Here is a 12,891-nt window from a genome sequence, read left to right as displayed (position 1 = left end):
GTCTCCTATGTCAGAATATCAGCAACCAAATATGGCGATGGTTGGATAGAAATTTGATTAGATTTAGCTGAAGTAGTATGGTCTATCACAGATGGGAAATAGTACATAGCTCCCCAGATCTATCCCTGAGCAGCTGCCCCTCTTACTGGTCCCATGGCTGGTACCAAGATCATCTCGTCCTCTTCTTCCTCGTCTTCTGCGTCCTCCCAGTCAGTGTCACTCTTCTCGCTGTGATTGTCTTCAAGGAAATCGAAAGTGTTGGTGACGGTGGTCAGTGGTGTCGTCGGTGAGTATGCTGCACGATCCGAACAAGCTTCCCAGCAGCTGCTGCCTGGGCTGTCGATGATAGGGCTTGTTCGTGGAGTTTTTGCTTCGCTGAATGGTGCGAAGTCATCTTCTCCACTCTGGACATAATCGACACTCCTGGGTGACATAACTCTACCAGGTGTTGTTGGCCGTGAAGGAAGGCCGACATCTGTGAGGTTGATACATGGTATGACCTCAGAAAGCTCCGAATGCCGGTCAGTGTGTACATACGAGTCCAAGATTTCCACGACCTCGCTTGTGTCTGGCTCAAATGTAGCCTGTTGTAACTCTCGCTGGAATTTCTTCCAACAGGAACTCAAAGATGTATCCTCGAGCTCGAGTAAGCCTCGCTGCCAATCCTCGTTGATGGCATTGCGTAGCGACTGCGTGAAATCATCTAGAGCGGAATGGCCTGAATCTGCAGCCGAGGTTGATATCGTGCCAGCTCCTCCGTCAAAGTCTTCAAGTCTCGATGATGCTTGATAAAAGACATCGAGAGGTGGTAAGGATCGTACCAGTCTTCGCGGATGAGCAGACTTCTTCCATGCTTGGAAAAACTTAGCCCTTGGTTGGCCGAGTTTTAAGCGGACGATCAGTCGTCGGGTACGTTCTCCACGATGATAGAGTTTGCGAGGAGGCAGATCTCTTTCCTGGTACTGTACGAGAGCTCCTTCAGTACCTTCAGTTGTGTGAATAATGCGATGCGGAGGAGTAGCCGGAGGAGGCCTACTAGAATCAGCGAAATCGTGTCTATGGTCGTTTACGGTGATCGAACCAACCCCGAACGGAGTCACTGGCCCAGTGACCATCGAATCTCCTTGGCTTTCTCTTCTCTCGGCGTCAGATGCATCTTGAGCCCTCGGCCATGTCACGAGACTGCCACTCCACTTCCCGGCATAATGTCTTTCGATCCCACGTCTTTGCAAGAATCGCCTGGCGTTCAGGAGTTCCCCGAATTCACACAGGAGATAGTCCGTTCCTATGTTGCCTCTGAGCCTTTGATTGGTCTTGCGGGAGATTTTGCGAAAGACCAGCTTGTGAGGCGTCTTGTTGCGGCTGGCCGAACTATTATCGATTCTGAGGAGCGCTCTCAGTTGTTTTGCCCTCATCGCATGCAGCGCCGAGTCTTCCATCGCAACTTGATGGTCACGGCGTCTGATGAGTTGCTGTAGCTCCTCGCGTTCTTTTTCTCCCAAGCCAAGCTTGCTATAGACTGTTGCCCATCTGTAGTGTTGGCTGAGGTTGATGGCGATCTCTGCTTGCAATCTCGGAGAAAGGTCAGACCATTCTGGGTCATGAATGAACCTGATGGACTTGGGAAGAGTCAGCACGGGAATATGGCGTATACTATGCCAAGAAGCATACCTCTGCGTGACGGCCATCCACGTCTGTCATCGGCTCGTCAGGATCGCTATCTTCCATGTCCATATCAGAAGAAGACGATGTTTCTGCAGTCGCCATGATTTCCATGTTTTTGACATAGATAGGATTGAGTTCCACATTGCTCGCAATGAGATCCTCAAGCTCATCGATTGAGATATCGTCAAGTTTCTCCCATGTCTCTTTATCTTCCGTATCGCCCTCGTGAAAGTCAATTGAGCTGGCGTCGCGTTGCAGCGCTTTAGCTACGCCATTCTGCTCGACTTCCGCCCGGTCTTGTTCACCAGTCCTGGATTGGGAGAGGTTGGCCGGGTCAAGCGTGGGGAATGCAGCAGGAGGTAGGTTTGGATTGTAATCGATAAAACGAGGGGTTCTCGGATTTCTAGATTCGCGCAAAGTCTTCTTTCGTGATGGTGTAATGATCAGCTCGGAATTGAAGCGCTCAGGTGGCCGGATACTCTCGCGGAGTCTCATGGTGAGCTCAGTTCTAGAGACACAGATAGATCACTGGACGAGCACTGACAACTTAGCAAGGCTATGAACTGCGGTCTTAAGCAAGAAAAACAAACCAGTATGCTTCCTAGACGGAGGAGCGCCCCTGTCTCTGTGCAGGAGCTGAAGAAGGCTGCCTTTCCAGGTTCGAAGCCGTCAGAGGACGTGTTGTCCAGCGGATATGAGGAAGAAACCGAAAGGAAAGATAACAGAAAAGGATATGTATTTCTTGAATAGAATGACAACAATGATCCTTTTGTGAAAGGTTGATTTGTATCTACTTAAGCAATAGGATCTTTCAGGATAGTAGTAGAATGTTAACGCAGTGCATCACATAGTGAGTGATGTTTGGGTATCTCCGAATTGGGAAACACAGAAAAAAGTCACCAGAAAAGGAAAAACAAGTCATGCTGAGACGTCAACTAAACATTCACTTCTGAGAAGTGCAGTTCCCATGTTGCAAGGTAGACCATTCACGCTAATCAATCCGAACGATCTTGGAATGGCGCAAGAGGCTTTCTACTATCAATTGAACCCTCATCCATAATATTCATATTCATGTCCATGTCCATTCCCACCGTATCACCACCCGTAGTTGTAGGCTCATCAAGTCGAGCAGCAATGCTTCGTTTTCTAGACACGGTCGCTTGAGGTATTGCTAGAGTCGAGTTCGACGTAGACGCCTGTATGGCCTTCTGCACATCCCGTTTCGCATCAAGGATAGACTGGAAGGACGCGAGGAGCTCCCTCAGTGGCTCTTCAATGCAGATACAGAATCTTCGAAGCTGGACGAGATGTGACGCGACTGCCATGTTCAGGTTGAGCATGACCATCAGATATGCTATGACGACCGTGGCCGAGCGCTCGTTGCCGGACTCACAGAAGACAAAGATCTTCTTTGCTGGTGCGCTGGAGTCAACAGCAGGCTTGGACGCCACGAGATGATCGTTGATGCGACGTATAGCATAAGGAAAGGCCGAGATGAGTTCCTGGTTGTCCATGACATCAACCGCGTCTGCTTCAATTCCCAGCTCCGCACCAACCTTTTCACCAGAAACCAGGCGCGCCTGTGCTGAGCGTTTGTTGCGTATCGCCAGTAGCAACGTGAAACCCTCTCGGGCGAGCCAGGCTTTGTCTTTCAAACAGGAGACAGGGCCCAAGTAGAGAAATGGCAGGATTGCTTGCGCCTGTCTCCGCATCATGTAGTCCCAGTCTGGGGCCACGACTCGATGCACGAAATTCTCCGGGTTGACCATCTGGAAGAATCCCGGACAGACGAACTCCCCTTCCTGGAAATCATGAGAAGTGGGGCTGATGACTTCCTGAAGAGAGTTGTCCTCATCATAGAATGAAGGTGCAGACATAGTCAGACGAGTCTTTGCACTTCCAGAGATGTATTCATGAGTTCGGACATAATGCGAACCCTCCTGCTCCGACATCGAAGCCTCATTGCAACGAGCCGGAGTCATTATTGCGGAAGTCCTTTCGAGCTTGATTGAGAAGATTTGACAATGGGATTGCAAATAACTAGCATCTGCTGCCAAAGGGAGTATTGTGATAGCTTCTTCTCCTTGTATGTTATTAGGACGCAATGACAGATTTCATCAGTGAGAATAGATAATGTGAAAGTCATTCAGGGGGAGTAAACATTGATCCAACACCTAGTGAGTGAATGTGTGAAGATACGAGGAGCGAGCAGCAATGTCACTACTTGACTTGATCTTTCCCAACATTTTCCTCTTACCATTACCTAGACTTACCGTAAGTCATACCTGAGTTTCCAGGCACCACAGCACAGTCTCCCAGGGTTAGCATCGAAGGCACCCAAAAAGCAGTCGTTGCCTGGGTCGAGTGCCTGATGACTCATCAGTGGCATAGCAAGCTTAACCTAGTTTATCAACACGATTAGTCATGTATGTTCATAAGTGGACAACTTCTTCTGAGATGCACCTTGAAAGTTGAACAAGACAGTCAGACAACAGTGATGTGATTCTCAGTAGTTGTCTGGGCCCTTCATTCCATAGATACCTGGTCTTCAGGGACAATTTGACCGTTAGAGGGAGACTTGGGGCCTGTGCTCCATCGCAGAAGCCTTGTTTAGGCACCGCTTGCGAAGCCTATCATGTCAATTCCATGGACAACCACATAATCCCAACCTCGTTCAGTTACATGTGATCACAGCAAGCATGGCAATAAACGGAGAGAAGTTTCCTCCATGAGCCTCATGCACCGGACGACCGGGACATCAGGTCAACTATACGCTTTCTCGCTTGCTCGGTGTATGAAGCCACTTGTGCCATGGAACTGGCTAATAAGACCGGGAACTCAACGATGCTCAGGACATCTTGCGGCTACCTTAGGCTCTGCACCGTATGATTAGTATCCAACGTTCATGGCTTCCGTACAACGCAGAGGCCCGAACGCTGTTTGAGCCATGCTAAGACCGAATATGATGGACTTACCAGATCCAGGAACCACCCTCACTTGACCACGCGTAAATTCATCGCTAAGGAGACGGGAGCTTATGGTTCTCCCAGTTTACCACCAAATCCGAAAGGAGACACCTTGGCAGTCTCAACGAGGGATGGAAGCCTAAGGCGACCCCTGTCTCAAACTCACCTGACATACCATACCATCACCATAACCGTACTAGATTGGGCAAAGAGAACAGAGTCCTAGCGAGTCAAGTCGAGTCATACTCGAAATGGGGGGCCGGTATCCGAAAGATACCGGATTGAGTCAGACCATATACTACAAGAGTCATACTTCGTATAGTACGTGTGCCTCCTGATATGTTACACGGCCCTAAGGATGAGCTAGGAAAGTTAGGAATAAGCTGACAAATCGGTACTACAATCTTATTTGACTTATGACTAGGATGGGAGATAGTCTAGGCTTCCATATGCTGAGGTGGCATGGCAGTTGATAGTTCCAGGGCAGAGAGAATGGGATGGCAAAATGAAGTCAGGCTAACAAGTCGGACGAACATAGTCAGGCAATTTGGTCAATCGTAGCAGCAATTTTCCTTTCCATTAGATTCCAGAGCTATGAAACGAGGATACGCGATGGCACTGAGATGGATAGTACATTGTAATAGAAGTAAGGTGGTGAGAGAGCTCGGAATTGTGAACGAGAGTGGAAAGAGAGACATTTAAGATAACACCTGGGTATAATTCAGGAACTCAGCAAACAAAGGTAACAGCCATTAGAACACCGCCTTAGTTGTATGATCGACCTCGAGCAAAACGCCAGATGTGTGTTGTGATGATGCGTTCTGAGATGGACTGACCGACATTAACCTCCCATTGATTTCAAGTAAGCGCAGACCAGAGACCCCGTACATAAAAACGAAAACGCCCGCAAAATGCAACAACTGAAAGAAATGTAGAGTCATGAAAGCAAAAGGCGTATCTCGCAAAGCTGAGTCTAGTACCAAGATCTGCGCATCACCCCTGCGACACGGCAGTTTGCGGGATGGTTGGCTGAGGAATGGCCTGCTGCAATCCAGCGACAATTCTCTCTAGTTCTTCGAGTCGGCGATCCTTCTCTTGAACCTCGCGACGCAGTCTCTTCAGTTCATTGCGCAAATCGACCTCGTTTTCTTCATCGCCTGGGAGAGCGACCGAGATATCATCATCAAGGGAGTCGCGCTTCCGCTTAACGGATGGAGGAACTGAAAGAGCATGGTTGCCATCAAGGTCTGGTGTTGAAACCATGGGCAGTTCTGCAGAAGGACCATTTTCGGTGTGCATGTGTCGGCGGCGAAGATGTTCCTTCAAGTTCTCTTGACGCGTGAAGCCATTGCCTGTACTGCGGTTGCAGTCGGTGTATGGACACATCAGTGGCTTTTTGGCATTGATGTTCTTTTTGTGGACTTCGCGTTGGTGTCTCAGAAGCCCACCAGAGTATGTGAACCCTTGAATCTTGTCACACCCTGGTTCCAGACACTTGTAGGGACGGTCATGTTTATCCATGTGTTTGCTACAGGTGAAGACGCGTTAGCTCTTGACACACGCGTGAGGATTTGATTTTAGCATAAACTTACTTCCATTCACAAGGACGCCGAAATGTCGGAGGCGACTGCTGGCATTCGGGATGGTCACAATAGATCTGGCCGGCTGCGTTCTTGGGCGGATCCCGCGCTCTTCTGACCGACAGTCGAGGACGAGCGCCTTCCATGAAACCAGGGGGCATTTGCTCATTCATCTTTGGGACAGGCGACAAAGAGTCCGGAGCAGGGACAAGGACAGCTGTAGGTACTCCGGGACCTTCACTTCGTGGGCTTGGATAGTCAGAGCCGTCACCCATATCGCAAGTACAGCCCCGCCGCTCAGTCGAGATTGGGGGCCTAGTTTGGAGGAAATTCGAGTATGAAGCGACACAAGACTCGACAGTCGAACAATAATACGATCTAAGGATAAGAGGAAAGGGTCTAAATCAATTTGAGCGGTAATAATGCTGATATAAATCCGTCAGTGACTTGATCTCGTGGGTGGCGCTCAGTAGATGTTGGTTCCTTACGAGGAAGACGGGGGTGCCGATTTTTTCAGGCGTTCAGGTAGCAAGGCATCCACTAGCGAATGACTAATCGGATTTGGCGAGCCGCCACATCGAAATCATGTGACCGTATGGTACCGGTTATTGTTGAGAAACAAGGAATGCAAGACTTGATGAAGCAGATGCGATGATATACTCCAGAGTACTGTGAACTACACCCAAAGGATTTGAATATTTATGCGGACACAGCTGCACACGTGGTGTGATGTCTGTCGCGTTGTGATCGTTATAGCCCGAAGCGGAAAGTCGAGATCTAGTGGCACCGAGGATGAGACCTTGGGTCGTAATTATATTCAGTGAGTCATCCGCATAGGAATCAGGCAGCCGGATAAGTCATACTTTGATATGTTAGGTTATTATTGGTAAGTACTGACGGAGTATCCGCATGAATCCTACCTAGTTCAACATGGAGAGTAACTCGAAAGTGATGCTTGTGCTGCCAGGTCGAGAGCAGCCGCCACAGACTGCCAGCCAATCATAGTGGCGCAGCAGGCCTGAGGATTCGTACCCTCAGCCACCGTCGATCGCTCTTCACCGCCCTGGACCTCTTTCTCACCAGCTCAAGGGTTTCTCCTTGGCAGTCTACGATTTCGTCAGATTCAGGATCATTTTCAGCTCGTCATTATCCTAGTCCAGTTGATCTTTATCCGTGCTTCTGCAGCCTTACTGGTAGCCCGACTCAGATCCATCTCTGCCAGACCACGTCAAAAGGCAGCGTGTACCTGAGGTACCCAATCCTCTGACCGCCAGGGCACAAGTATGAAACCGGCGGTTGTAGCCCAATGCGGACTGTGACATGGCTGGTCCAAGAAGTCGGCAGCCTAGGAAACCAGGCATTCGAGACAGGAGCTGTCGCAGTTGCCCTGCAGATATACGGAGCTTTCCCATTCGCTAAAGGGATTCTCGCCGTCATCCCACTGTCACTTTGCTAGCAGTATATTTATACTGCCTTAGTAATGCGATCACCTTCATTCTCAGGATTGATTTGCGTCGGAAGACATCGAGTCAAGCACAGCTATACACGACATGAGGCATACGAAACTCAAATTTACACCCAGTAAAGTTGATAATTCCGCCGAGAACAGGTTGCACTATACGTAGCAAAGCAGCCCTGTTCCCTGGATAGAGCATCATTCGGCTCCGGAGGTCGCCTTACGATCCCCCACACAGACAGTACAAGATCCCGGTTGACATAGCCATCGAATAGGCACCTCAGTTCTTCTTATAGAGATTGTAGGATATGTTTACCGAGTACGCCGACATGTAGAATGGTAACTCGACTTGATGAGCGAAAATAGCAAGCTGTTCTTCTTGCAGTGGCGCAGCACAACGGTCCAGCATTTCGGCTGGCAACGCCGGGAGTTCAGAATTCTGCACAAACTTTTATCCAGATCACAAGGGTATGATTCACGGAGATTGGAGTGGGTTCTGGATTTCGACCAGAGAGGCCTACTACTGTTGTGGCCTGATCCAGTAAACTACATTATGGTCGTGGCTGAGTCTGCAGCGATGTATACAGAGAGATCACTAAACCCGAGTTAAGACATCCTACCAAATCCTTCGATGTATGATCGACGAACCAAAATGTCAGATTTTGCAGAATGCCAAGCACGCATGATTTGTAGATGCCTGTCTTGAGAAGGACTGATTATCTACAGGGATGTTGAATCTATTTATATTTTATATCAAGCGCTGGGCAACCGGGTGTCACAGACTGACAGTTACAGGCATCTCTATATTTGCAGAGGCAAGCTACTCGTTTCTACATTCAGCATTTCATCTAAAAAGGTAGTTGCTTTAACGAAAGACAATAGTTGGATTTTATTGCAAGAGGTCGTAGCTCGGCGCTGCGCACATCGCTAGAGAGTTCCATGTAGTGGACCAGCGAGCCAGAGGAAGGCAATCCTGACCGCGATCAAGACGACCTTGCCCAGCTGGTGCCACGAAGGACGCCGCCAGATTCCCTGCATCGCCCTAGCAATGCCACGAAGCCGAGCCAACGAGGAAACGTAAATATTGGCAAGCAGGAATAATCAGAAATGGCAGAATGTCACTGATAACATCTTTCTCATAAGCGCAATCTTGTTCAATAACCCTTTTAAGGATATTGAACTGGTCAGCAGCCTCGAAATTGCCGAGTGTTGAGGGCATGTGCAAGCCGGAATAGGACAAGAAAGATTTCATACGTTGATGATCCAAAGTCATCCAGCTCAGCCATGATGCGCGTGGACATGATGAACGCTGCCAGTCGAAACGCTTCTTTCACGGATCATCAAGCGCCTCTTAATAATACTAAGAATGGCAACTACTCGCAGACATCTCTGACCCATGGGGGCTGGTAGAAAAATGACTGGGAGATCATTGAAAGGAGAGACCTCGCCACTGCCGCAACGTTCTTTCCACCAATGCAGCCAGATCGAGGCTTCTGAGGGAGATCTGTCAAGTCCCACCAAATGTTTGACAACCCTCGCAGGCCATCGAGTCGTATTTGGAGGATCTGGAAATAGACGGTCGTCCACATCATGGAGGTACTGCATGCTTCTGAAGCCACCCTAAATGGCGTTGTATACAGTATCGCCGAAATCAATCGTAGTTACCTCCGACTTGGCTCGCAAAAGCGGTGGAGACGCTGCGAGTGTCATCATCATCGTGAACATGTCCAGGAACACCGCGAGTTACACGAATGCTGGCGGAGCTACCTCCAAAGATGCTACCGTTGTCGGGAACGCCAGCCCTGTACGGCTCCCGTCCGCCCGACTCCACGTAACGCTTCAACCTGTCGGACTGACTGAGACTAGGCTGCTTGCTCATGTCGTTGATGCTCAAGCCAGCAAGGCTAACCCCGCCCTGATCAACGCTCCTTCCGTCGATGATACTTCCCGTAATGTCGGACTCGGTAGCTGCAACGGATTCCCCAGCAACGCTAGGGGCTCCTTTTCCTCTGGCCCCATTAGCTCGTCTGGCGCCAGGAAGAGCAGGCCAGGCGTCTGCAAAGTTCTGGAACATTGGTGGATATCCTGAGGGGATACTGACACCTCCAAGGGCAGAAGAGTGTACGGAGGAGACATCGTCGGGAATATAGCCAATCACAGAGCCAGTGTCATGGAATTCATTTCGGTGACCGTTCCGGCCGTTCATCATTCCACTGGTGACGTTGGATGCATGGTTGTAAGCCATCTGGAACCGTTGTGGACCTCTATATGACTGCTTTGGACGACTGAATTGAATAAGAGATTCCTGAAGGTTGGACAGGGGTCCTTCCACAAGACAGTGTCGTTCCTTGAAATGTTGCAGTAGGCAGTTCCACAGAGGATGCTTGGACAGAACCTTGGGATTTCCAAGAATGACCAGACCATACTTCGCTCGGGTGAGTGCAACGTTCAGACGACGCGGATCACTCAAGAAACCAATGCCTTGGTGGTCGTTGGAACGCACACAGGAAAGGATAATGAAGTCTTTCTCTCGACCTTGGAAAGCATCAACCGATGCGACTTCGATTTCTTTGTAGTGCTCCTTCTTGAACGTGCCATTAGCCTGCATAGAGCTGACGATGTAACTACGTTGACCCTCGTAAGGCGTGATGATACCAATGTCGGCTGGTTGCACACCGGCCTTGAAGAAGCGAGTCACGATTTTCTCCACGTTTGTAGCCTCGGTTCGGTTGAGATACGAAGTTCCTGACGCCGAAATCTCTTCGTTGCCAAGGTTCGACCAGAACATCATGGGACTGTCAACGACAGGCCAAGGAAAATCCACGTCACGGCGAAGTCGGTCAAACGCAGAGACACCATTTTGCAGAGATCCTTCATAAAACATATTCGATGGAAACTCTGACAAACACGGGTGCATACGGTACTGCACATTCAGTCGAATAGGGGAGCAGCCGAGGATAACAAGTCGCTCGAAGAGGGATTGGTTCAAACCCGCTTTGGCCGCTTTCTTGTTCATAATAACTGGTCCAAGCTGCTGGTGATCACCGACGAGAACGACCTGCTTGCAACCAAGGACCAGTGGAATCATACACTCAGGCTCAGCCGACTGCGTCGATTCGTCGATCAAAACGGTGCGGAATTTGAGCTTAGCAAGCCGCGGGTCGCCAGCGCCGACACAAGTACAGCAGATGACGTCGGCATTGTTCAGAATCTCACGCTCTGCCGAACGAGTGAGTTGCTTCAAACGCTTCTCGTCTTGACTCGATAATTCGCCCAGCTCAGCCTTGAGCTGGTTGAGCTTAATGAGTTCAATGTTGCTGTCGTTCAGGCGAACTTGCTCGTGCAGGGAAAGGAAGCCCACGGGTGACTCAACGTCCTCACGCGACTTTGCAGTCACACGTACTGTCTTGAGACCGGTCCTGTGAATACGCTCGCACAGCTGATCGACCGCAACATTGGATGGCGCGCAGACCAAGACTTGACCTCCGTTAATCTTGGCGAGATGGTAAATAATCGTAGCAGACGTAACAGTCTTTCCGGTTCCTGGGGGACCCTGAATCAAGCTCATGGGTCGCTGTAGCACACTCTTAACTGCATTGATCTGGCTTCCGTTGAGCTCCGGTAGGCCAGGAACACTGAATTTCTTCGGTAGCTGAGTCTTCATCGGTGCAGCGGCAACTTCATGTCCAAGGAGGCGATGGAAAATATAGCCGGACACGCTCATCTCGTCAACAGCGAATGTCTTCATGGCGAGCTGCATACGATCGAATGAGGTTGATTTCCAGACATAGTCCGCAGTGAAGTTGTGGGTGCATTCGGTGGGTACGGACTTGTGATCGCCCTTAGCGCGCAACTCGATCGTCACTTCATCAGACTGATTGTTGGGAATCTTTATGACGTATCCCACACCCTCCCACTTGGGACGTAGCTCACCCGTGTACTTGAGGCGCATCTCATCTCCCACGGCCAATTTCACGTCTCCAAGCTCGAGCTTGGGCAGAATGAAGCTGGCAAGATGTTTGTTGTTCAAGCCAAGGTCCCAACGAACGATGAGACCATCCTGTGACTGAGATTCCTTCAGCTTACGATCGTAGTCTGCTTCAATCTTGACCAGGGGACCGAAGATGTTTTGGTACTGAAAAGCATCGTCGTAACGTAAGAGAACAGGCGCGGGCTCGTCATCTACCGCCGTCGCTTTCTCCAGGTCCGCGAAAGTCGCCTGGGAATTCTCCTTCCACATTTCCTCCAGTTTTGCGATCAACTGCGGGCTAAGATGCCGGGCTCGGAGCTGCTCTTGATCTGATGGAGCGGCAACAAGCCATGGCAGGAATGAGCGATCCTCAATCAGTGGCTGCCAGCGCGAAGTGTCCCAGTTCATATCCTTTGAAGACGGCATGGCAGCGCAGGGCTGACGACAAAGCAAAACCACAACTGTGTCGGATTTGGCTGGAATAAAACCCAGTAAAAAAACATTCTTAGTTCCGCAGTTGTAACACTCTAGGATAGTGTCGCCCAGAGACGAGGCGGGGTGAAGCTGAACCTCCTTGTGGCGAGCTCGGACAAGATGGTTGACGATATGTGAAGAGGATGTGTTCCCACGAGCACTGCAAAACCACTTGCTGCAAGCCAGACATTTTACCACACTGCTCGGATTATGAATACCGCAATAACTATACAATGGGAGGTAAACGTTAGCAAAAGATTCCGACCAGAGAGACACATGGTTTCGTAGTTACTCACGCGCATGCATGCGGAGGTAGCTCCTTCTCCTCCTCAAGGTTGCCCTCATTTTGCCTGCGGCCAGTCACAGCGGCGCTGGTAACACTGTCGACGTCGTCGTCACCATAATTATCCGATCCATCATCTTCGTCGTCGTGTCTCCTTGGGCGCGGACCGCCGGTCATGTTCAGAGTAGTCTCATCGAGATCCGCTGGAGCTCTACCATCGCCAATAGCAGCCATAGTCTGCCTGAAGTCGAAATTAATGGGTTATCAAACAGCAGAGAAATCTAGCTCGTGTTGCTGACTCTAGGCAAGGAACGCAGTACCACTCAGAGCGGAACGTTTCGAGGGGAGAGACGGTAGCGTGGCAACCGCAACGGAAACCGAAGATGCCGGAAATACGGAAACCAAAGGAGCGTCAGGACAATCCAGTCGTCCTAAATGAATGAACAGAGGGACAATTTTCAGTCCTTCTTGTCGAAAAGATCCAGTGTACCACAGTA

General features: G+C 49.9%; 4 protein-coding genes across 4 annotated transcripts; all 4 read right to left on the bottom strand.

Moving 5' to 3' along the window:
* Nucleotides 1-119: 119 nt before the first annotated feature.
* Nucleotides 120-2,160, bottom strand: ALT_7966 (uncharacterized protein; the record flags this gene model as incomplete). Its single annotated transcript, XM_033555864.2, has 2 exons — nt 120-1,619; nt 1,672-2,160. The coding sequence occupies 2 exons, from the start codon at nt 2,158-2,160 to the stop codon at nt 120-122; spliced, it is 1,989 nt and encodes a 662-aa protein (XP_033411755.2).
* A 500-nt stretch (nt 2,161-2,660) lies between these two features.
* ALT_7965 (dual specificity protein phosphatase family protein) lies at nt 2,661-3,647 on the bottom strand (the record flags this gene model as incomplete). Its single annotated transcript, XM_033555863.2, has 1 exon — nt 2,661-3,647. One exon carries the CDS (start codon nt 3,645-3,647, stop codon nt 2,661-2,663), a length of 987 nt encoding a protein of 328 aa, XP_033411754.2.
* A 1,977-nt stretch (nt 3,648-5,624) lies between these two features.
* On the bottom strand, nt 5,625-6,486 carry ALT_7964 (putative C2H2 transcription factor; the record flags this gene model as incomplete). The annotated part of the gene is made up of 2 exons (XM_033555862.2): nt 5,625-6,159; nt 6,224-6,486. The coding sequence occupies 2 exons, from the start codon at nt 6,484-6,486 to the stop codon at nt 5,625-5,627; spliced, it is 798 nt and encodes a 265-aa protein (XP_033411753.1).
* Nucleotides 6,487-9,318: 2,832 nt separating this feature from the next.
* ALT_7963 (putative regulator of nonsense transcripts) lies at nt 9,319-12,628 on the bottom strand (the record flags this gene model as incomplete). The annotated part of the gene is made up of 2 exons (XM_033555861.2): nt 9,319-12,337; nt 12,408-12,628. The coding sequence occupies 2 exons, from the start codon at nt 12,626-12,628 to the stop codon at nt 9,319-9,321; spliced, it is 3,240 nt and encodes a 1,079-aa protein (XP_033411752.1).
* Nucleotides 12,629-12,891: the final 263 nt, after the last annotated feature.

Source organism: Aspergillus lentulus, assembly GCF_001445615.1.
Source record: "Aspergillus lentulus DNA, contig: Alt16, strain: IFM 54703, whole genome shotgun sequence".
NCBI classification, from domain to species: domain Eukaryota; kingdom Fungi; phylum Ascomycota; class Eurotiomycetes; order Eurotiales; family Aspergillaceae; genus Aspergillus; species Aspergillus lentulus.
This window is presented reverse-complemented; position numbering and strand designations above follow the sequence as displayed.